Source organism: Pezoporus occidentalis, unplaced genomic scaffold (genome assembly GCF_034315485.1).
Source record: "Pezoporus occidentalis ecotype Australia unplaced genomic scaffold, CSIRO_AGI_Poc_V1 ctg39, whole genome shotgun sequence".
NCBI lineage: Eukaryota > Metazoa > Chordata > Aves > Psittaciformes > Psittacidae > Pezoporus > Pezoporus occidentalis.
In genome coordinates, this window is record NW_026915713.1 from 8,857,021 (window position 1) to 8,882,310 (window position 25,290).

The 25,290-nt window shown below is 42.1% G+C and overlaps 1 protein-coding gene across 2 annotated transcripts in view; it reads left to right on the forward strand.

Annotated features, from left to right (window-relative positions):
- The window catches only part of CDK19 (cyclin dependent kinase 19), a 131,838-nt gene extending 116,381 nt beyond the window's left edge, over positions 1-15,457 (forward strand). For both annotated transcript variants that reach the window (XM_062632511.1, XM_062632512.1), the window contains exons 10-13: positions 1,746-1,843; positions 3,409-3,487; positions 7,398-7,664; positions 13,867-15,457. In XM_062632511.1, coding sequence (XP_062488495.1) covers positions 1,746-1,843; positions 3,409-3,487; positions 7,398-7,664; positions 13,867-13,998 — 576 coding nt within the window. In that variant the 3' untranslated portion in view covers positions 13,999-15,457. The remainder of the gene's footprint in view (positions 1-1,745; positions 1,844-3,408; positions 3,488-7,397; positions 7,665-13,866) is intronic.
- The last annotated feature ends 9,833 nt before the right edge of the window (positions 15,458-25,290 follow it).

Genomic DNA, 25,290 nt, shown 5'->3' on the forward strand with positions numbered 1-25,290 from the left:
AGGCAGGTTGTGATACAGTGTTACATGGCAGAAAACTGGAGCTTTCTCTTGAGTAGTACTGCAGCAACCAATTCTGAGGTAGGAGTCCAGGGAGCAGCGGCTGATCTCCTGTACTCTTCTGTCAATGATGACAGCTGGTAAGGAAGACCAGGAGTGGCCTTACACAGAACATAAGTGTTTGTCTCTGCGGTCGTTGTGGAGGAACTGGGGAGAAGAAATCTGTACCATCTGTAATGGTGTCACAAGCCACTAAAACTGTCAAATTTTGCCTGTAGGGAGAGATGGTGACTTGGAATAAAGGTACTGAATACCAAAACCGTTGTCTATATTAATTGCATCATTTGAGGTCACTGTGTAGAGAGCAAACAGCACATTAGAAGTTGAATTTATTAAGATACATAGGAAAAGTAGGGCTAAGGGTTATCTGATAATACAAAACACAGTAAATAAGTGTACCATGCAAACTCAAGGTGTCTGCAGTGCAAAAACATCTTGAGGTCTATTTCTGCACAAGCAGCCAGAATCAGTTCAAGGAGTTGGTTGCAAATGAACTGATAGGCGAAGACAGCCAAAATGGCTCTGTGTTGTGTTGTCAGTCTGTTGAGATCCATAGCCGACAAAATACGGGAATAAGGAGGGATGGAAAGAAAGTGGCAAAAGTACAGAGAATTTTGAGATGTAATCTACAAGGTAGGGTTAACTACAGCTATTCAGAAAAGAAATGCAGGGAATCATGTTATTGATGAGGATGAATATTTTTACTGAGGTTGTTTACTGTACCATGTATATGGAATATAGAATTGTTACCAGATTTTTGGTTTCTTGGACAGAAAGCCCCAAACACCAGTCTAAAATCACATTCTTTTGCTGAATATCCAGGGAATTTCTGTTGGAGGCCTGGAAGATAGAGTTTGAGCTAAGATGCACTTTGCAGAAAGAATTTTATTTTCACTGTTGGTGTGAATTAAGGATACTGTATGATGTAATTTGAGCCTCAGGTTTCCCACTGTGACTTTATCAGAATGTGATAAATAAGTACCTATTCAAAATAGCATGTTATCCCTATAATTCCTGGTTTAAGCTGCTAATATATTGTAATCATTTTATAGCCTGTTGCAGTCAACAGCATTCCAGCTAATAAATTTAGTATTGCTTTCCTCCTAGCAAGGAAGAAAGGTTACTAGGAAGGATCTGCTCCTCCTCTTTGTTATTTCAATACCAATTAGAGTGAGACTGGAAGCTGTGTGAGTGGCAGAGAGCTCTGACTCTGGAATGTTGCCAGTGTGAGAAATGAAGATTTATTGTTTCTGTCCCTAAAGCGATATGGAGAGTTCTGGTCATGTTCAGTCTCTTCTGACACTTTTTTCCTGTTGTGTCAGCAGTACAGAACAGTATAAAAGCTGTACATGTGCCACAACAAAGCACCATTATTTAGAAATAATGCTTTATGAGCCTTTTAATAGCTGAATTTAGTGTTGTTTTAGCACAGTGGTTCAGCCTTAGCAATTAATATTGCCTGATAGACTTAACTGTATGTCTTACATGAAAAGTGCTTCACAGCCATCATGCTTTGATGGATGCGCATTCTAATTCTTGGGAACTTCACTGAGCAAGCAATGATAACTTAGGCTTGTCTGGACAAGCTACAAATAATACAGCGATCCACAGTCCAAGGCATGTAAGTCATAGTTTGAAAAATGATACTTTGATAAGCTTTTTGCTATTTTTAATGTTTTGCTTTTCAGCTTCAGAAGCTTCTTACTATGGACCCTACAAAGAGAATTACCTCAGAGCAGGCTTTGCAGGACCCCTACTTTCAAGAGGATCCTCTGCCTACATCAGAGTATGTATTCCTTCTTCTGTGCTCTTCAGGGGTGTCTTTTTTCTGCTAAATGCTAATCCTTGAAACAAGATGACAGCTGAAAATTTCAGATAATCTGCCTATATCCACAAGAAGTAGTAGCTCAGGCACGGTCAGTTGAAACTATTACGGTAGTACTGAAGTGTCTGTTGCTACTGGTGCCAGAACTGAATGGTCGTGGACAGTGACCCAGTACCTCATTAATGTTGTAATTCTGAATGTACTACCAAAGCTAGTGTGACAATATTCTTGCAGTATTTAGAGAATCCATCTGTGCCCTGTTCTGTTCTGCCTTGCACAGCCTCACAGAGCCCTGTTCTGCATTGCGTGGTTTCATTACACATCTCTGTAGGACTATGACAGTTCTCTGACTTACAAACCATGCCCTCTTGCACATGGTAATAATATGGGGAGAGAAAAGTAAAGAGATCAGTGACTGCCTAAACTCCCACAGGTCCCTTGTTCAGAAGGCTTGAGAGTGCAGATTTTATATCTCTATGTATTTTGTTGTAATGAGAAATTAAAATTATATATTCAGTTCCTACTGGCAGACTTTCCTCTTCCAATTTCTCTTCCCAGTTTTTGGAAGCATGATGGTTGGTAGCATTATGATCTGTAGAAGCTGAATGGAGGGGGATTTACACCTTTGCTTTCACTGCTTCCTCAGCTAGCAGGCAACACTAAAAAGAGGGAACAACCACTGGAGTACAAAAGGAGTGTAGCTGAGATTAGTTGTTGTCGGGGTTGGTTTTCTTTTCTTTCTTTTTCTGTTTGGATAAGCGAACACTCTATAGCAGCTAGATATGTTTAAAAACTTTAAAAAATCATGTCATGCCGATTGTATTCTGAGTGCTGGCACAGAAATCTAAGAAACTGATACTGGTCAAGATCGACCAGTAATTTTCTATTTAGTGTTTATCTGATACTGTCCTATGTAGTGCTATAGCTCCCCATGGATTACAAGGTAGCATTACGATAAAGTCTCTGCCATAAACATAAGTAAAGAATGTTCCAAATCTCATTAGCCAGCTGAATTTAGAAGCTATCTATCTTTTTTTTTTCTCTAAACAAGACCTGAGAAGCTAATTGAAAGTAACTCTGCAGTTGTGATTGGCAAATATATTTAAGCCCTCTGTAAGCCAAGGCAGGCTTATAAGACATTAATACTTTTTGGATCAGGCCTTTTATTCAGTGAGCCCTGCATGTTTGAACTAGGTGTTAATGGAACCTCTGACACTGTGTTTGTTCATTTTGCCATCTGGATCAGCAAGTGGTCATTCTAGCATTTGGGCATGCTCAACCATGCCATGATTTCTAAATTATGACCTTGTGCCAACAGCAAAGAAAGAGATCCGACTTTCTGATCAGCACCTAGTTGCTATTATCTGCTGTTGTCTTGGGTGCTCACACTGCTGCTTGGGGAAACAGGACTCATGAAATGCATGAAATTAAATTGTGTTATATTCACTTGTTTTTAATACAGTGTTAAGTAAATGTATGTCATATGTATATATTTGTGGAAGTGTTTAATGTTTACTGTGTTTCAGTGTATTTGCTGGCTGTCAGATTCCATATCCTAAAAGAGAATTCCTCAATGAAGATGAACCCGAAGAGAAAGGGGATAAGGTATAATAGTTTAATTTTTTCCCCCTGTAAGTATGTAATAAGAAAGAATCATGGTGCTACCAAATGAAAACTAATGAAATGTGAGGAGTTAACCAAAAACGTGTTTTCCAGGCAAGGCTCTCTCAAAACTGCTTCCCAGACAGATTATCAGGTGGTTTTGGAGTGTCTCAGGCAGTATCACCAGCACAGTTTGCCCTGACCTGTGGGGAATGAACTGGATGTGTTGTTTGGTCAGCAGTAGCCTGCTTTCAGCTGCCAGCATTCCAAGAGGAACTTGCTACCTCCTCCTGCATCACATGGTGAAAATACATTGTGATCATATGAAAAGAATGTCATTTCCAGTGGATGACTGGCATACATCCAGCCATTTGAAAGTTGATGGCTGTCAGGGTCTCAAGTAAATAGTGGCAGCCTGCTTCTGGCACTACATCACAACATTTCATCCATCTGCACAGTTTCCTGATCATGTTTTAAGGGCCCTCAGACAAAGGAGTAATAAGGAGCATGAACTGTTCTGGTAACGACAGTCTGCCCTGATTCCTGTCTTTCCCATAGCCCCAAAGACATGGGCAAGAACTTGTTTGTGTGCAGAGTAAATTGTGGCATGTTTGCAGCATAACCTGACCTGCTTTGTGCATGTAGCTCAGCTGTGCTACGTGACTGCAGTGAATTGCCCCATCATGCTGTGAAGCCTGGACAATGGTGCTGTAGTGCATGAAGCAGCTTGCTATTTTCACATGTACAGTACTGTACAGTAAGACACCACCAGTAATGTATAGCTAGCAAAATGTAAAGGAAACAGCCTTAAATGGTAATCATCTGAGGAGTACATGGGAAGGGCTGTAAATCTTTTGGAGAAACCATTTGACTACATGCATCTTCTGTTTTCAGATTTTTCTGTGTAACAGGAGATGCTAGCTGAATTTAGAAGTATGTCTATCACAATACATTTCAGACAGCAGATTTTGGTTTCAGAACAGGCGTTTTAGATTTTTCTGTATTGAGAACAAATGGTAACATCCTGGATTTTTGTGTCCAGATAGTTGGGGTGTTTTGTTTGTTTGTTTGTTTTTTAAAAAAAGAGGAAACAGACACCTAAGCAAAAATAAAATACCTGATTTGATTGTAAATTAGTTACTAGCTTTATTTAAACTCCGCTTCAAAACAAGAACAAATCTTATGAATTGAAATTACTCTGCCTTCTGTTGAGTCAGTGTATTTAAAAGTAGGTATCTGCCTTTTTCCTGGAGTGTTGGGGGGGGAACAATGGCATATTTATATTCAAAACAGCCATTGTATAAATGGTCTTTGAAATTGTTGGGGACAGTCACATATTATACACGCTCCAAATTAAACTTCTGTGAAACCTTTTAGGTAATACAAGTCACGCATTACTTATTGAATGTGTTCCTACAGTGTAGAAAATGTACAGGTAAAGGATATCCTGAAAATTGGATTGGTGCCATGTTCTGTTTCTTTATGATGATGCAAGTGAAAGGATTTAAATTTCTTTTTAATAGTGCTAGTTTCTAGTTTGTTTTTAAAACCATAAATATCTGTATAGTCCTTTGGAAACCTAGAGATGTTCTCTGTGTTTGCTTATTTGGAACTTCATCTGAACTGAATAACTTTTAATGTAAGCATCTCTACTTCAAAATGGTTAATCATTAGTTAGAAAAGCTAAAATGAGTGTTTGTAAAACAACCTCAAATTGTGTTAGGCAAGTTTCTGCTGGGTTCCTTTGGAAGTAGGACTGGAATTTCATTTTTGTAATTTGTACCTGTGAGTTGAAACATGGTATTATGTTGCTAACTGTAGACCTTTCACTAGTTTATTTATTTAGGGACCACCATGAGCTAGACTGACCTGAAGACAGTGTTTTTGCTGGCATAAGCTGGTTTTGTACGCTAAGGAGGTGCAGCTAGAACCCTACCAGAGCCTGCAAAGTAGATCCCAGTCTTTATCCAGGCAGTAGCAGTAGTTGCTGCACAGAAGAGCAAGCTCAGAGTAGTCAGGTAAATTTTATGCTAATACCCAAAGTGCAAAACATAGGACCTACGACAAACTCATGCCTTTAACTATGAAAGTTCCTGCAATATTTGTTTACACATAACAAAACTGCATTTTTCAGCTCTCACAGTAGCAACCACCTTATTTGCATCCAAACACCCTATGAAAACACAAGTTTTGGAATTCTGGCACAACTACTGCGTTAGTTGTTTGTGTAAGTGAAGTTCAAACCATTATGAAAAGATAAATTGCTTCTTAACATTTACTTTTTTTTTTTTACAAGCGAGCTTCATTAACTTTTAATATTACTGAAGTTTATATCTCCTGGGAAACAGAATCTGACTGAGATGGGATTTGAGGACTGTAAGCAGGAGGATACATTATTGTATGTGAAATGGCACAAGCAAGCCACCTGTGAGTCCTGGAAGATCCTTTGTAATCCTAAATGAATACATCATTACAAATTTCATCTGACTGTATCTTGGGAGACCATTGTGATGCATGGCATAGATACAGATCTTTTATGTCATTTATCTGAGGTAACTGAATGCCTTTTGGTGATCAGGGGCATCAGGAATTTTCTGCTGGTGGCAACTGGTTGTCATGATTTCTGAGAAGCTAATAAAGTGGGGCTTTTATAAAAGGATGCCATACTAAAGCTTTTATAATTACATAATATATTCTAGGGGAGAAAAGACTATCCTAAAATATTCCCTAGAGGGTACGGGGGGAGGGTAGTTTCTAATTCGAGCCATGACAATTGTTGTTTTTTTTCCATGATGAACAAGTGACATACATCCCATTTGGAGAGAAATTGCTTTTCTTTGCAATTCTCTTATGTGCTTTAGTGCTCTGATGGAGGAGCCATCCCTGGTGTTTGAAAGCAGGCAAATGGGTGGTCTTTCCTTGTAACTGTCTAACCATGGAGGGCAGAGTTGCACCCTGCTGTTTTTCTGACCTTCCCTCCAGTTCCCTAATGCTCTTTTTAGTCTGTAGCCCTCTGAAGCCAGAAGAATACAATGTCTTTGGCTCTTGTGTTTCCCTTCTTTTTTCTCCCCTTCGTGGCCCTTTTCTCTTTGTCTCTCTTCCTGCTAGGTCCCAATGTCATCTTAATTGTCTGGCTTCCCTTCCCTTGCCAAATTCTTCCTTCAGCTGTTTCCGCCTCTTTTGTCTTCAACTATTTGTCTCTGGTCAATTTTCACTTTTCTGCTATTTCAATAAGATTTTCTGATCCTGTACTTAGTGCACTATGCTGGACCGTGTTCCTAGTATACCACTCTGACAAGGTACCTAAAAGCACAGTAGAGCAAAACAGTAACGAAACCTGTTTCTGGTTCTACTACAGAATTTCCTCACAATCTGGAAGAAATTAGGTAATTTCTCTGGCCTCAATTTGCTTACCTTTCCGGCAGTAAAGCTCCAACCTCCATCATGTTATTGTAACACGTCATTTGTGAAAGTTTGAAAAGTGGGTTTGATTCTGAGTGAACAAGGCTGTTGAAACACTTAGAATAATTTATTGTGGTTCATCACATGTGCCACTGAGCTCTAGTGAAATTTTGGGGGGTTTGATTCAGTTCAGTAGGCAATTACTGCTTTGTAAATTGTTCCTTCCATCCTCCTCTCTGAGTGCTTGGCTAGCTGTAGGAGGCACTAGTCTGTCCTTCCAGTTTTACTCTAGCTTGCTTTGTTAAAAATACAAAATGATCACAAATGGGATACCCCACAAAGTGTGTGTGAGTGTACTGAGGACACATTTCTCCTGACATGCGGACTTGCTGTGTTTTCCCATTGAGCAAGCAGGCCTGCCTCCTTCTCCACTGGCACAGGGGCCGGCAACTCCATACGGCTCCCAGACTAGCTCAGAGTAAGTGATGGTCTGTGTTGCTTCTTCCCGTAGAATCAACAGCAGCAGAATCAACATCAGCAGCAAACAGCACCTCAGCAGCAGCCGCAGGCAGCGCCGCAGCAGCCGCAGCCACAGCAGCAGAACAGCACCCAGACCAATGGGACGGCCGGGGCCGCTGGCGCGGGAGGAGGGGGAGCAGGTGCAGGGCTCCAGCACAGCCAGGACTCCAGCCTCAACCAGGTGCCTCCCAACAAGAAACCACGCATAGGGCCTTCAGGCGCTAACTCAGGCGGGCCTGTCATGCCTTCAGATTATCAGGTACCTCTGGAGTTTTTGCTGCTTCTGATACTGTACGGCCAAAATGTTGTTTTCTGCCTTCCCCACTGCAAGCATAAATCACGTTTTAATGAATTTCCCATGTAACTTCAGCAGGTGTGCTGTGATATATTGGACAAAAATGTGGGCCTGAAGCTTTAAAGTTAAAAGGTTATGTTCTGTGGTTAGTAATTTTCAATAGAATGCCAGTACGAGTTGTATTTGCTGCACCCTGTGAAGTGTCAAGCACTAGTCCTCTCCAGGAAAGCACTTCAACACATGACTAATTTTATGTTTGGGAGTAATCTTGTTGAAGCCACTGGAACTATTTCATGCATGTAAGTGCTGCGTGAGATCAAGTTTAGGGTACTCTTCTCTCTGCAGTATTAAATTCTGTGTGAATAGCAGAAGCAAAGTTAGAACCAGGCTCTCACATTTGATTCCTGCTTCATTTTACCTCATATCGTTACATGTGTGGAGCGGTTCTGTAGTTTGTTCTACAATCTTGCTAAGTCGACTTCTGATGTTAAAGAAAATGAGCATGTTAGCACAGGAGTGACGTTTTGGTTCATCAGCATGATTCATGCTGAAGTAGGGCAGAAAGACAAGTATTGTTGCTAATGTGACCAAAGTTGAATAGCTTTCATGTTTTCCAGTACAGTAGCATTCATGAGTAAAAGCATGAAATATTTTTGGATTTGCGTATTTGTGTCTGCTTACTGGAATTGTGTTTTCCAGCGAAAAAGTGACCTACACTAAATACAGAAAACATTGAACTTACCAGGATCTTCAGTACTTGGGTTTATACTTGCTGGGAGAGTAATAAGTTGAAAACAGAATAAGAAAAATATAGATATTAAGGGTAGCTTTTAAAAGATGTTAGGGATTTTGTTTGCCACTGGCCTTCAAGAGGATCCCACCATGAAGAATGGTCTTGTCAGGCAGCTTTAAACTTAAGTAACTTTTTAAAATAAAAAAACAGCTCTAGAGTTGCCTTGACTGAAGCTGCCTCCAGAGCACCACAGACAATTGATTTCTCAGTGCCAGACATTTTTCTCCCATTTCTGTCTTACTCTTTTAATTACAAATGATCATGAAGGCGTTGAGGGCAGTGTAAGGGTAAGGACAACTAGGTTTCTTTTTTGAAGAGTTCCAGACAGCCTTGAGGTCTGGACAGATCACTACAGCTGTCTGACTATGCAGTATTTATGGCTGGCCTGGTTTGGTCTGTATTTTGAGGACTGGTGGGCTGCATTTGATAATACCCATTATAGAATCCTTATACAGCTCTCTGAATTGTTGGCAAACTTCCCCCTTATAAGTTGTTAGCAGTCTAAATATCCTGTGGGGTTCTTTTTTTTGTGACAGATTATTACTTTTTACCCCATGGCTCTTTCCTTCAAAAGTTTAACAGCACAGGCATAAAAATGATGATCTGTATGTTTCCTATATGTCACTCGCTAAATTGTATGGTGTGATTATCCATTTTTACACTTGCATTTGGCTATCTGCCCTTAAATTCTAGTTGACTTTCTTCTGTTCCAGAAAGGAATGTCTGCAATTTGTCCAAGTCTGACTTTGTTAAAACCAAATTCTCTTCTGTGAACAAAAATAAGCATGGGCAAGTTAATACATTCTTGTTGTCTTATGGCAATGATTTTATTCCATTATACCTTATTGAGAAGTTTGAAGATGATTCCGTTTGAGTTTCATTTAGTTGTGATTTAAAGTCTCCACTGAAATTTTTTGTAGTTCACCAACTCCAGTGTATGCTGCTTCCACAAATGTCAGTCCAAATTCTGTGTTGAATTTTACTGAGCATTCCTTATGTGACCTTGGGTGTTCTGCTCAGCTCACCATGCTAATGTTTTTCATCCAGAACTAGCTCTTATAAAGTCATAGAACTTACTACAATTCTTTTATGTTAGAAGTTGCAAAAACTTTCAGAATTTTGAGACAAATTTCAGTATTCCAGGTTTCAGATACTGTTAATCTAATCATGCAGGCCAAGCATAATTTGGTTATTAATGGCATACATGCTGCTGGAAGGCATCTCTTCCAAAGCCAGTGTGCTGAGCTGTTATCTCCAAACTGACATTTTCAAACAAGTGAAGTTACTCCATACAACTATTAGTTGTATTAATATTATATTCCTACATTAATATCATATTCCTACATTAGACAGAACACAGAAAAAGTAATGTGATCTTTTTCAGGTTTAGTATGTTTTACAGTTTGTGTAAAATTAAAGGTATGAAGCTATGTACAGAAACAACAGGCAGAAGCTTTACACTGCCTGAACTTTAGGTTCCTGCTCTTCATCATCCAGCTGAAAAGTTGTCAGGAGGCTTTCACAGCCCTCCTGGTTGGGATCTAATGGTTAAATGAGATCACTGACTGAGGTGTTGCTGTCCTGGGTTCAGCAGTAGCAGTCATTTTTCTCCTCCTTGGTAGCTGGTGCAGTGCAGTGTTTTGACTTTCAGCTTGGGAACAGAGCTGATAGTGATGTTTAGGTTTGGCCAAGGACTTTGTGAGCCTCATGCTCTGCCAGGGAGGAGGGGAAGCCAGGAGGAAGCAGAGACAGGACACCTGACCCAAACTGACCAAAGAAGTATTCCATACCACAGCACGTCATGCCCAGGATGCAACTGGGAGTTAGCCGGAAGGGCGGGGAGACGGCAGGGTTGGAGGAGGTATCGGTCAGAGCTTGGTCGGGCTGGGGGGGCGAGTTATCGGTCGGCTGGTGGTGAGATGATGTATTCTCTTCCCTTGTTATTTCCTTTATCATTATTATCACTGGTGGTAGCAGTAGTGATTTGTGTTATACCTTAGTTACTAAACTGTTCTTATCTCAACCCGTGGGAGTTGCATTCTTTTTGATTCTCCTCTCCGTCCCTCCGGGAGCAGGGGGAGGGCAAGAAAGGGGGGGGAAGTGAGCGAACGAATTACCTGACTGAGTTTAAACCACGACAGTTCTTTTTGGCGCCCAACGTGGGGCACGAAGGGTTGAGATAACGACAGATCTGACTGGATTAATAGTCACTCGTCACAATGCTGATTTATTGGCTCTCAGAGTTGTTTCGCTTGATCTCACAGCTTCAGAATGTTGTAACTTACTTAGAGCCGGTATTTGCTGTGTTAGTGTTTCTCAAGTATGGGGCTTGGGCTAAGGTTCTTGTCTCACTGTGCTTTATGGCAATGGCTTGTAATACGGGCGGGCTCCAGCAGCAGGGCGGGACGGAGGTGGCCGTGGACTTGTACCTGGCCGTCCGGCTGCTCTTCACCGTCCTGGCCCTCACCCTACTCTCCATCTTCGTGAGGCTGCGGGGAGCTGCGGGGGAGCGGCACCGGGAGCCGGCGGCAGCCGAACCGGCCCGGGAGAGCGGCCCCGGGGACCAAGCGGCGGCGGGAGCGGGGCCGGAGGCCGCGAGGGGACGGCTGCGGGTGGAGGTGGCCGGGGCCGTCGAGGAGCGGAAGGAAGGGGCTGCCGAGCAGCGGGAAAAGGCGGCGGAGGAGCCGAGCCCCGCGGCCGAGCCGAGCCCCGCGGAGGAGCCGAGCCCCGCGGCCGAGCCGAGCCTCGCGGCTGAGTCGAGCCCCGCGACGGTGGAGAGCGTGCCCCGGAAGCCGCCCGCCGAGCCCCAGGAGGATGCAGGAGACCACGCAGCATTTCCCAGCAAGGCAGAGGAGGAAGAGCTGGACTCGGGAAAAGAGAGGCTGGCGGTAGCAGAGCCGGGAAGCACAGCAGCTGCACCAGCCCCAGTGACAAGTATAGCAGCATCGTTTGAGAGTCCTGAAGGTTTTGAATGGCCTTTGGGTATCCTTGGGACCTGCCTGCTGATTGTGGTGGGGATCAGCATGTTGGCACTCACACAGACTGTGTTCTACCCACCACCATTTTGTCTGATCTCAAAAGTTAAGCAGAGTCAGGTTTGGGTCTTGTCTGGGGTTAGACGAGGATATAGGGGGACCAAGAGGTTTTCCCCAAGGCTGGACAGCCATGAGTGGCAGGGTGTGTGGGACAGTATGGGCAAGTATCTAGTCCACTGGGCCCCTCCAGTGCTTTGGAAGCATCGGAGATGGAAGGCAGCTGTATGGAGTCCCCAGCAACAAGCTGCAGAAACTGCTGAAGGGGACAGTGAATTATTTTGAGCCTGGTGGGCCCAATGCACTTCAGGCCATCAGAGCAGAGATGCAACATAGAGATGGACTCATGATCAAGGGGTGGACTTAGCAATGGACACTATTGCCCAGGTTATTCACGAGTGTGAACACTGCACACAGTCTCTCCTGCTCTGGAAGACTGTTACAAGAGATGGAGCCTGACATCATGGACCAGATGGACTCAGCAGCTTTATAGGGACTGGTCCATGCACTGAGATAAGAGTGATGGTATACTGAAAATGTGGGATCTGAGCATGACGTGAATGGTATGGAATAAGGGGTGGATAATGTCCTGGGTTCAGCAGTAGCAGTCATTTTTCTCCTCCTTGGTAGCTGGTGCAGTGCAGTGTTTTGACTTTCAGCTTGGGAACAGAGCTGATAGTGATGTTTAGGTTTGGCCAAGGACTTTGTGAGCCTCATGCTCTGCCAGGGAGGAGGGGAAGCCAGGAGGAAGCAGAGACAGGACACTTGACCCAAACTGACCAAAGAAGTATTCCATACCACAGCACGTCATGCCCAGGATGCAACTGGGAGTTAGCCGGAAGGGCGGGGAGACGGCAGGGTTGGAGGAGGTATCGGTCAGAGCTTGGTCGGGCTGGGGGGGCGAGTTATCGGTCGGCTGGTGGTGAGATGATGTATTCTCTTCCCTTGTTATTTCCTTTATCATTATTATCACTGGTGGTAGCAGTAGTGATTTGTGTTATACCTTAGTTACTAAACTGTTCTTAGCTCAACCCGTGGGAGTTGCATTCTTTTTGATTCTCCTCTCCGTCCCTCCGGGAGCAGGGGGAGGGCAAGAAAGGGGGGGGAAGTGAGCGAACGAATTACCTGACTGAGTTTAAACCACGACAGTTGCTTTCGCTGAGTAGATTCTTAGTCAGTAGAGGATGTGGTGTTCTTACATGCCCGCTGTCTCCGTTGAATTTCCTTTCAGAACTCAAACTTCTCCAGAGGGTTTCTGTAACTCATAATCCTGATATTTAATCAGAATGTAGGTTCTTAACACTTTTCCTAGATGATTGCTGTTGGCCACAGTCTTGCTGATGACCCCTGGAGACGGCCAAGAACAACCATTAACTAAACAGTGAACAGAACTCTATTGAATGGCTGCCTGACCCTGCACTTACCTTGGCTAGAAGCAAATTGTTTGCTGATTGCAGATAGTTTTGGGGTTTTTTTTTGTAAACTCTCTTGTGGGTTGGGGTGGGGTATACCTTGCTGGAGAGTCTCCTATCCATTGAGCAGTACTTCTCAGGCAAAGTGATTTTGCAACTTGCATTAGTTTGCAGCTTCACTTTATTGCAGCTCATTATTAATTCTGGACAGGGAATGGATATGGTAATAAAAGGCAAATTCAGCAAACTACAGGCTGCAAATGATCCATGAATTTGGCTTGCTGAGATTGTGGTCCTCCCAAACAGTGAAGGGGAAAAAAAAGCATTCAGGGAAATTAATGTTAGGTTATTGCACATACACAAGACCATCTTTAAGCAGTTGTCCTTGCTTCTAGTAGTTATGGCAGCAGATTGAAAGACTCACCTAAAATTATTTTATTCTATCCCACTGGACATTTTTCATTTAGATAAATTGAGTAGCTCTTAGGTCAAGGTTGTCTTTTTCTCAGGAACAGAATAAACTATTACTCATAATGTTTCATATTGCCTGTGTCAGAAAGGGTGCTTGTGGCCTTAGCAGTTTGGTTTTCTACTTATAATGATAGATGTAAGTTTAAGCAACAGCTGAATTCTGAGATGGAATCTGCCCTCTCTTGTGTCTTGTGTATTTTTCCTTCAAAAAATACATGTGTACCTGCTGGACTTCTAGGTGCCTGCCAGTGACGTCGTGTATTTTGTGTGCTGTGCTAAGGCTGATTGCAGATCAGATTGATTACTTGTTTTATAGTACCTTAAATAGTAAGAGTATTTAGTCAGCTTCTCCAACAGTCACGTTTTAATGAGCTTCAGGGAGGTTTTTTTGTTTCCTGAGCTGCATAGTCCTAACAGACTGGTTTTCATTCCCATGTTCCCGTTTTATTTTCCTGCAGCACTCCAGCTCACGCCTGAGTTACCAAAGCAACATTCAGGGATCTTCTCAGTCCCAGAGTACAATGGGCTATTCCACGTCATCTCAGCAGAGCTCCCAGTATCACCAATCTCATCAGTCTCACAGGTACTGAGAGGGCTGACTCAAAGGAAAGGACTAAAAGCCAGAAGACTCCAGCAATATGAAGTTCATAACAATGAGAAGAACCAAAAATACAAACTTATGATGCAGAATTAAATTCACGATGACAAAAGGAAAACTTCACTCACTGAAGACTCTCCCCATAGCCCCCCATCCCTTTATTGCCATAAAAGAGATTCTCGTGAAGTTTTCCTTCCTCCCTGCCCTTGCATGTGCTCCATTGTGGTTACTCTAATGAACTCTTCTGATCTGAACCCAGCACTTAACTTCTTTAACCTTTGGAATTTTGAAGGATTCCTGGTGCACCTTCCTTATGCTGTAGTGATTGCCATAAATCTGTCTTTTCAATCTCTTTGATGGGATTTTAAAGTTTTAAAATCTTGAACTCCCAGGCTTTCAAGCTTGTATATAGTTAGTTTTATACTAGGCAAACCAGTTTAGCTATACAGGTATATTGCACCTTTTTAAAGCACTATGTTATTTTCACAGGATATTACTGTTTTGCTCATGGATGTCAAGAACAGCAAGATTTTACTGTTCCAGAGTATTTTACTATTCTGTTTTTATTAGTCTAGTTTTCAGGCGAGGTCTTAAAAATAGAAAATTTAAAAAAGAAATAAAATTTAAAAAAGAAAAGAAAAAAAAAAGAAAAAAAAACACCCAAGTCTCTGCAGCAAAATATATGCTTCATGCTACTGGACTGAACGCCAAACAGAAGATTGCTGATATTTCTTAACTCATTCACATTGAATTCTTGAAATCACAGTGATCGTGCTCTGACTAGTTTTAAACTAAGCGTTATTTTAAATGAAACCAGGACAGTCACATGAAAAGGAGATGCTTTCAGGATCTGTTGGAACAGAAGAATGGAATGTCTTCCCAGGCTGGACACCAAAATAGTCAGGAAAAGGTATTTACTGCCCTCAAGTCTCAGTAGGAATGTGGATGATGGTTTTGTTTTTCTGTTAAGCAGCTGATTAATGTACATGAGAGTTCTATAAATTTAGCTTTCTTTCACATTCCTGAGCCAGTTTTCTAAATGTAAAGGTGACAAAAATACTAAGACTTGAGAAAACAAATGCATTTAATAATTTTATATTAGAATTAATAATTAAGAGAAATTATTGTGCAGTTTGAAAAGCATGTTGAAAATTGTTCCTTTTTCATGTCTGTAATACATATTCTGCGTCCCTCATATTGCTGTGATTAACCCAGATTAGTTACACCAGATGCGCTTGATTGCACTGAGATGTTTCTTTTTCCCTAGAGCAAACATATTTTGATTGTGCCTAAGGATTGTAAGTGGATGGGTAGCTGGCAGAAAATCCCCAGTAATTAAGCAAGAGTTCAGAAGCATAATCAGAGGATTATTGTCCAACTTCTGCAACCACAGTTACTCGGGGAGACACAACATGTAATTTGGGACCACTTCATTTTTCTCTCAGCCTTCAGAAATAAGGCTGGCTCTTGTTGCAGAAAACCTTGAAAAATGGTTTTAGAAAGCTACTAGCAATGTAACATCAGTGAACTTCTATAACTAGTGTCCAGAGAAGAGATGAAGTGAGTAGAGTTCATCTGTAAATGGTTAATGTTACAGGCTTTTATACTGCAGCATATTCTCTATTGTATCCATACAAAAAAAAAGATTGTATATATGCATACACATTCACACTCAAGTTGTGATCAGACCTAACAAAGTGAGTGAATCTGTTTGCTCTGAGGAGAATGTTTTTCATCACAGCTAGACATGTACATGTTTCTACTGGATTTGATCTCCCAGTCGCTTTTAGTGCTCCGTTCCTCCTCAAACAGGTGTTGTTTTCATACTTTTTGTGAGCAGTTAGTTGGCTTACCTTGGCTCTATCTACCACAATGCGGTTTTGACAATACCCAGCTTCTCTGGAAAAGCAACCAAGACTTGTTTTTGTCATCAACTGGGCAAGAAGGTGATGAAAATGAAATTAAGCAACTTAAAGGAAAAAAATATTTCTGGGGAAAAGTAATCTCGCAAAAGGTACTTTCAATGTGTAACCTTTGAACTGCTACATATTATATGTACTCTAGTAGCCTGTTTGAAATAACAGACTTTAATTGTTCCTTTATTTTATTTCAGTGAGCCTGGGGTTACATTCTTTCCTTAAGTAGGATGTCTCACCTCTTACTGAGCTTAGGGTGGGGTACCTTTTAGCCAATGGATATTTGGGCAGTACCATAAAGTAACATTTATTTGTATTTCTGTGGCTTGAATGTCACATTTCTGGAAATGAACCTTTGGCAGAGTAATTTTTTTCACCCTTCTGTTGTCTTCTCCATTACACTTACCTAACAATTCTCCCTACTGCATCTGATCATCAAAATTCATATAATGTCAGGAAAGGGAAGTGTTACCATACAGTTACTTAAGGTGGGCTCTTGTGCCAATAAGACAAAATCATGGTGTAGATTAATCTGTATGTAGAGTATGAAACTTCACAGCAATGTAAGGTACTTTAATTGAGTGAGCTTCCAGCTTCTAGAATGACTGCCATGACCTCTCTCTAAGCTGAACTGACGTTTCTGCCTTGGTTTGATAGATGACTACACGCCATTCCTCTCTAGCTTTTGTGTGCACACATGAAGCCGAGCTGACTTCCTCTGTTGCCTTCAAACTCACAATTGGAAGGAGAGTGTATAAAAGCAAAAGTGTTTTCTGCAAAACTTAAGCTGTGCACACTCTTCTAGTTGCTTCCTGGTGGTGAAATAGTTCGCCTGTCCTTGTGAGCTTGACGTGTTGCTGCAGTGGGTGGCAGTTGTAGCAGAAGAAGCCTTGCTTTCCAGGGGTCATCCCGTGAGGTAAAAATGCTCTGCTTTCAGAAGTGAATCGTGCAGTGTGTCATAGGAAGCCAGGACCACATCATTTTTATGTTCTTTTCTACCTGTGCAGTTTCATTAGTACTCATAGCTCTGTCTCTGCCCATAACTTTACACCCTGACCAAATGTTTCACACCAGTACCAAGAGAGGTGGGTGACACCGGCAGAGCTGTCTTCTCCATCCTGGTCGCGTGGTGGGAGAGTGGGCGCTGAGTACAGCTTTTCCCATCATGGCTCAGGAAACAAGTGCGTGGAGAATGAATGGGATGAGCAGCCTGGTCCGCGTTGGAGTTTTTATGTAGCACAAACTGCACAATGAAGGAAAAATATAGGGAAAGCTGCGAGTCCTGCACTGTATCTGTGACACTGTAACTGGGGAGGGGGAGGGAAGAGCATTTGTAGCGGAAGGGGTGGCGGGAAGCTAGAAGTGTTCAAATATGTATAATATTTTATATAAGCATAATAAGCTTAGTCCCCCTTCATAATCTTCAGGAATGGTACTTTAACACCATTAAGCAGAGAATTGTTTTAGGATTAAATAAATGTACATAAGGCCATACATAATCTTCTAAAAATGTCGCCAGACAGGAGCGATGTGTATTACTATATGAAAAAAAAAAGTCCTTAATGCACTGTTATCTCCTAAATATTTAGTAGTAAATTAATACTATTTAATTTTTTTATAAATTTGTCTTGTGTAGACACTAAAAAGTATTACACAAAATCTGGACAGAACGTGTCCTTTTTAACAGCAATTTAAAGAACTTTTTATATATGTAAGGTAGTAACTTTTCAAATTGTTCTAGTTGTATTTTCCCATGTTTACTATTTGTGGAAGTGTGCCTGTCTCTCTTCAGTTATTTTTTTTTTTCTAATAATTTCATGCACGCATCTTTCATTTTTGTAGTTTTCATTAGAAATTATTGTGTATGTGCCTCATGCTGCCACAAAATTTTGCCGCTGTAGGTCTGTGGTGGCCACATTTGGCAGTGCCAGTGCCAATGGGGTAGAAAAACCACAAAGCAAAATACTTGTTTCTCATTCTGGAGTTGAGAGTTTACTGCTTTCAAGTTGTCCTGATGTCACTCTTGAAATGACTGTTAAAACTAAACTATGAGTTCATTGCATTTATTTTATATTCTTGGTTGTAATGAAATGGAATTGACTTTGCTTCAGTGTGAATTTTTTTTAATAAAATAATATACATTTGTAATAATAATAATAAAAAGTTCAAATCAAATGAGCATGCTGAAAAGTTTCTGTAAACATTGGCTTTGGACTACCAAGAGGGAAAATATAGCCCACAAAATTGCAGTTGTAATTATATTCAGGATGTTTATGATATCATACACCACACAAAACAAAGCTTGCAAAACCTCAGATGAAATTGCAGCTTTTAAAATGCCCACAAGGATATTCATGGGTATGTGTCTATCAAAATAGAATGAAGCCTTATGGAAAACAGAATCGATGGAGTGGTTGTCTTAGTTTTTGCCCTCTGCTTAAAAGTATCCTGCCATGCCACGCTGATGGCACTTGTTGAGATTCATTATTACTTGTGTGATGATCCTATAGACGTGTCTTCTGGAAAAAAAAAACCAACCCAAAAACCTGGGTTACTGCATTCTAAAGCTAAATGCCCTCTTACCTTTTCCTCATGTGGGAACTTGGAAGATTTCAAGTATTTCAGGTGACAACATGGAAAGCACAGGCTGGAGCATATTGGTGGGTTTTCAAAGTGGGGTTTTGTGTGCTTTGCTAGTCTGTGTGTTTCTGTTTCATCTAACTGTTGTTTCAGAGATGGATGGATGATAGGATAGGATGGATAGGTAACTTCTGCCAGAAATTCTACTTGTCTTCTCCATAATAGTTACACAGGTAAGAATGATTGGGGTTTACTTACACTACCAATCCCGTTAAGAAAGAGATTTGATTTCTGGTGTGCCTTTTGCACAAGGGTGGGAACAGAAGTAGCCTTTAGCCAAAAAAGCTTAGTCTGCATCTCTGACACCTCATGGATGAAGAGCTGTTGCTTCAGCCTCAGCGCAACTGAGCACTGCAAAGCTCTGTAATCCTAGTAGTTTCCTTTCTGCGTCTGTTGTCCTGTTTGTTGTGCTTATTCAGCAGCTTTGACTTGGATGTCTTTCCTAAAACCTATGTTGGCTCTGTCCCAGTCTTTGTTCTTATACAGCATCTCTCACTGTTTTTTCTACTTGGTCATGCAATTTACAGTCTAATCCAGCCTCATCCTACTGATCTGAATTATGGTGTAATTTCTTTTTCTATCCTTGACAGCTAGGCAACTTAGATTTCAGACTCTTTCAGAAAGTTGCAGAGTAGGTTGTTTATTAGTCTCTTGCTTTGACTTGTTGCTTCCTGCTTTGTGTTACTGCCCTGGCTTTGTCATCTCTGTTGCATTAGATGTAAAGCTACTCTCTTCACTTGCACATCACTGCCAAAGCCTGCTGTTACCCCATCCCTCTTACTCAAATTAAGAAGTTATCTAAGGTCAACCTCTACGCCACCCATTTTGGATTTCCAAATGAGCATTTTTATGTTGTTTCCAATTGCCCATTTTTCCTGAAGATCCAATGCATAAATTTCTGAAAAATTCCCTCCTAGGTGTCTGCTGCGTCACTCATTGAAGCCCTTTGGCTTTGATGTTTCCAGAAGCTTAATATTTTAAGCTACTTTTGGGCCATGAGATGTACCTGTTGTGTCAATGAAAACTATCACAATGTTTCATTATACTCTCCAGTCCATCTGTGTTTGTCTGTCACCTCCCTGTGCACCTGTTGTAAGCTCCCCGAGACAGGAATGTGTGTTTTGCCTTGACACGGTAGCTTCAAGACTGGCATTGCAGCCACTTTGCAATGCAGATAATAATCACTGTAGTCTCATGGGGTTTTACTGCTGGACAACACACAAATTTCCATGTACTGTTTGAACACAAAAAAAAACCCACATCATTTTGTTGCCACGTGTCAATCTGATCTGGCTAAACATAGAACTTGAGCAAACATTGTTCCAATAGCCATCAAAGATTGACAGTGGCTTACCTATAATGTTTTTTAACAGGTAATACAGCTTTTTTAAGCTCCAGAGAAATTCATGCCTTTGTTTAAGATCACAGTAAGAACAGAAGCTTTGATTTATTTTATTTTTATTGTAATGTAGAAAAATATTATTGCATGATTACTACAATTATTTTTTCATTTGCAAGAAATATTTATTAGAGCAATAATTGTTTGAGGTAGATTAAAACCACCAATAAGGTTATGAAAGATGTTTGTACAGTCACAGCTGAGCTGCCAAAATTGCTGTGGGAGTACCACAGTTATGTAACAGATACCCAAGATAATCCAGAGTAGGTGTTTAAAATAATAATAATAATAATTTGAAGTCTGAAAGTAATGCCAACCTACCTAATAATTTTTATGTAGTGTGCTTGCCTTGGAATACTGCTATAGGGTCAGTTTTCCAGTTTTCTATACTGGCATACTGCTTAAGGCTGTTGTATAGACTCTAACAGGCCATTTCTGTGATAATTCCGTAGTCTGTTTTCCAAGGTATCTTTGAAGACCTTTAAAAGAGGATGGAGAACTTGAGAGGATGTAACTTTTATGTGTACATTGCACACATTTTGAGTACATGCCTGAATGAAATACTCATCAATGCATTCCTTTAGCTAAATTCTCTTTTGATGATGTATAGTAAGAAGTTAGTGAAACCTTAAACTGGTGTTTGAAGTCATTGCAGAAAGGTTACCTTTGCTCCAGTCCAGTGTCAGAATGGAGTTTTGCTTTGCTTACTTAGCAGTGACTGTTACAAATGAGTTAGTAAAGGAAAATCTGCATTATTTTTTAAATAGGACTTTTTAAAATAAGGAACAACAACAAATATAAAAAATCAGGTATTTGCTACCAAGTCTTTGGTGTGACCTACTAGCCAGCAATAATGCAGTTTGTGAGGTCTCCATCCCACAAGACTAATCATGTGTCTTAAGTAATGAAAAACCCAATATGTGAAGCACTGAAGAAAGAAAATCTTCACACCTATCATCAGCAGACAAACTTTTAATTATGGACCAGATCCTGCCAAATGATGTATGGTTTGGATGTCATTTCCACAGCCTGCATTTGAGCCTACATTGGGAAGATTCTTCCCTACGTCCACAAATTCCTTAGAATGTTGGGGTAGGGGGGAAGGACTGGAAGTGTGCAGCCTTCTGATTTTGTAACAAAGTTTTGATGCTATCAGGTTCAGGTGTCTGAAATTCTCCAGAAAATGGCATACTTTTAAGTACATTTAAATGTGTATTTTTAAGTTGTTAAAAATACTTCCTATCCTTATGTGGGCAACATGGAAGGGTGACCTCTAACGCTGCATGCCTGACCTGGTCAGGGCCGTGGTTGTCAATTTGGAGTCTTGCAGACAACTTAATGCAAGTGAACGCTGAACTTTTAACCTGTAAGCTTGGGTCACTCAGGTCTATGGAAAAGCAATCAGCTTTTAAAGAAAACATACTTCCCTGGCTGAAAGGTGAGACAGAACTGCAATGCTAAAGGGTTAAAGTCTTACTGCAGAAGGCTTCTGTAGTCCTCCAGTATAACAGATAGTGCTATGAGATGATAGTGAATAGTTCACATTAGTATTGGTAGGTTGGACAGTTCAGTAATATCTGTTGTTGGTCTTGCCATTATCTAATATGATACAGAATGAGTAGTTTGCAAAATCATGATTTTCTTTTTTCAACCTATCTTAATTGTATGATTTGTTCTTGCAGTGGTAGAGAAGAAAGGTAAGTTTCTAGTAGTTTGGCTGTAAAACTCAGAACATTAACCTGCTAATGAAGAGGAACCACACGAGATCAGGCTTCTCTCTTGCTGGTGTCCTCTTTTCGCTGCAGCAGAGCTGATTCAAGCAGGCAGATCATATCGTGGTGGTGTGCAGTAACTGCAGCTCTTGGGAAAGAGAAAGGCTTATCTCCCAAGTATCACATCACAACTGTAGAAAGTATGCCTAGAGAAGTTGACAGGAGTGAGTCACCATTACCAAATTCCTTGCACATAGCAAGCAGACTGACTTAATCATGTCAAGGGGGTTATAGACTGTGGTGTTACCCACCTGTTTGCATGCGAATCTGCATAGTTTATGGTTTAAAAATACCCCCACGGTAATAATGAAGCTTTCGTTTAAACATTTAAAAGTTTCTTGTATTTGCAGTATCCCACAGGCATAGAAATAAAACCCTACCCATTTCAGAAACAATGGGGACATCTACTAACGCGCCCTGCTGGGTATGTCCCAGTGGGGATTACCAAGACTTGCTTCTACATCGTGCTGCTGCTGGTTCAAAGCTGGAAGTCCCCTGTGACTTTGGGACAGTCAGTTCTGGGAAGCAGGAATGAGGTAACTTTTCTTATCACCCAGAGTGATGTTGGAGCTGTTTAAGTGTATTTGAGTCATCTGGGATTGTGACGTGTATCGTATTTGCACAGTGGCTGTACACTTTCATCTCCAAGAACTCCATCTTGCATGATAACATTTACATACATTGTGGAGAAATGCTCAACTGTGGCTTGTTAATGTAGATCTTATAAAATGCTTGTCAGGGGATTGTGTGTGCTGGAGGATGTAAGAATGACTTGCCAGCTGGATCAGAAGCAGACATGTTCTTTCCAACCTAACGTGCCGAACTCATGTGTCAGTCGCCGTGCGTCATGCTTTTATTAATACACAGTGGTGGTACTATTCCAAGACCACGTTATCACTGCAGCTTCTCACATATCACAGCTGAGATAATCCATTTATATTCTACCTAGCTCCTTCATGATGTTTGGTGTGTGACTGGGGAGACCAGCAATTCTCTGGTCTGTGACTCTGGGTAGTCTGTACACTACCTTGAAAATGAAATCAGTGCACTGTAGCAGTATTCAGTCTTGCCCTGGTGTGGAATAAAATTCCAATGCGTGTGACAAGGCACACTTGCGGAGATCAGCACAGTGAGGAAAAAGTGGGAAGGATCCCTACTTCTGGGGGGTCAAGAATGGTCTTTGCGTGTTGATGTGGAAACAAAACACACTTCTGCTTTTGGATTTCAGGATCTTGCCAGACAGGTGAACTCTAGCAGTATACTCATTTAAATTAGGATATGTCCTAAATTTGTTTAGGCCAGCATGGCTGGTGAAACTACTGGCATTGGTAGTCATCTGTCACCCCTTAAATATAAAAAGGCCAGCCAAGTTCCATAGAATCACAGAATGGTTTGGGTTGGAAGGGACCTTAAAGATCATCTACAACCTTCCAAGAGACCAGGTAGATCCAACCTGGCCTCGAACAGGGATGGGGCAGCCACAGCTTCTCCAGGCAACCTGTGCCAGTACCTCAGCACCTTCACAGTAAAGAATTTCTTCCCAATAGCTAATCTTAATCTCCCCACTGTCAATTTAAAGCCATTCCCCTTTGTCCTATCCCTACATGCCCTTGTAAAAAGTCCCTCTCCTGATTTCTTGTATGCCCCTTTAGGTGCATATGTTCCCTATGTCTTGTTCCTCTCATGCACATATCCAAATGTGGAGCTAAGGAATAATCCATTTCCCAAACATGCAGTGAGAAAACAGGATACCATGTGTAGCCAGCATAGCTGTTCATGCTAAATATAACGGTGCTGAGCATTCACAGAGCAGGTTTCAGTTTTGTGCCATGTACTGCAGCTTAGGATGTCAGGGGCCAGACATCCCTTCTGTGTAAGATGAGGGCTTCCTTCAGCTGGGCGCACAACCCAGCTCCACAGCTGCTGGTGGGCAATGCACCAGACCCAGCTCCTCATGACCAGAACCATCCCTCCTGCACGAGGAGGACAGATATGTCAGCCCCTGCATGGACCATGGCACCCACCTGATGTAGAGGTTTGCTGCTGTGGATATTTGCACAGTATTGAGTGGGCCCATGCTTTGAGGGGGGTTGGAAGCAGTGGGGTCAGTGCAGACGTCACCTCCTGCATTCTGGTTGCAGTGGTGAATGCAAGGGGCGGTGAACATAATGCGCCATTGTGGAGCTGCTCCAACTGTGAGACCCGCATGTGGAGGTGGGGAGATTATCCAACCCCCAGGAGCAACAGGCCCACTCTGTGCAAGCTGTCAGCACATGTTGCAGGCAGTGGGTGTCTTGGGATGGTACCAGAAGCGCCTGGGGTGAACTGGGAGAGGGTAGTGCTGCTGCTGCGCTGCTCTCCCATCTGGGACAGAGAGGGTCTGGCAGCGGGTCTGTGTTCTCAGGTGCTTTACAAACACCTTGGTGCTTCACAAGAGCTCTGTGGATCCCCTGGAGCCCGATCACAATTCCCACCCCTGCAAATCAGAGCACAAGCAGCTGAAAGCATGAAAAAGACTGAAGCCAGAAGCAAGGTGCCAGCCTGCTCAGCGATGGGCATGTTGCACACTGCCTCTGCTCCCCACGTATGCCGCTCCCGAGGGCCTCCGGGCAGGAGAGGCAGAGGTGGAAGGTGCCACGTGAGGACCACGGTGACGCACTGAGCTCCATGGTTGCGTGCCTCCATGGGGTGTGCCTTCAGTACCCATCTTCTAACATGTTTTAGGCCCTGATGTTTCTTGGAGGATCTGATGAGTCCCACATGTGGGCGAGGGTAGGACTTTTTGATGTTTTTTGAAGCATGTTCTCCTGTTTTTCTGCAGTGCCCCAGGTCCAGACCTTGCTTTGCTGTGTTTAAAGTCTATTCCACACAGTAGCTGGCAGTTCACTGGATTTGAATGTAGTTGTGGGAGGTCTGATTCCATCCAATGTTTATCCCCCACTGTGTTCTCACTTGCGAGGCTGCTCTATGCTTTGGCTGAAATGCCCTTCTTCACACTGTGCCTCACTCTGGCCAGTCCTGCACAAATCCCTTTCTCCACACACCTGGCAGCCTGCACTTGAGGAGAACAGTGGACTAGATGATCTCCAGAGATCCTTCCAACCCTAATGATTCTGTGATACTATTTTATGGCTAATGGTAGATGCGTTTAAAGCAAACACCATATTCAGAGAGCCCTTGGGTGGTTTGCTTCACTTGTGGCTTTTATTGATGGAGAGGGTTTTCAGCTGCCAGTGCTGCCTGGGTTGTGGCTGTCCTGGGGAGCTGTCTGACAGCTCTGGTGTTTGTCCATCAGGACATCTGATGATCCAGCACACATTTCAGAGCACGGCATGAGCCCTCTTGGGATTATTGTCTTCAAGTGTTCTTTGTGGAAGCATCATGTGTCTTGTGTGAGACTACTGAGGAAGCTAGAAAGAAAACGGGAGGGAGCCAGGCAGTTCAGCAGTATGGCAGACATCATCTGCCATGAAGCTGGATCTTCTGTGTCATGGAGGACACGAGTCTTGCTGAGGAAATGCACCTCGCTGACCTACAAGTCAAACATAAAGGACTGA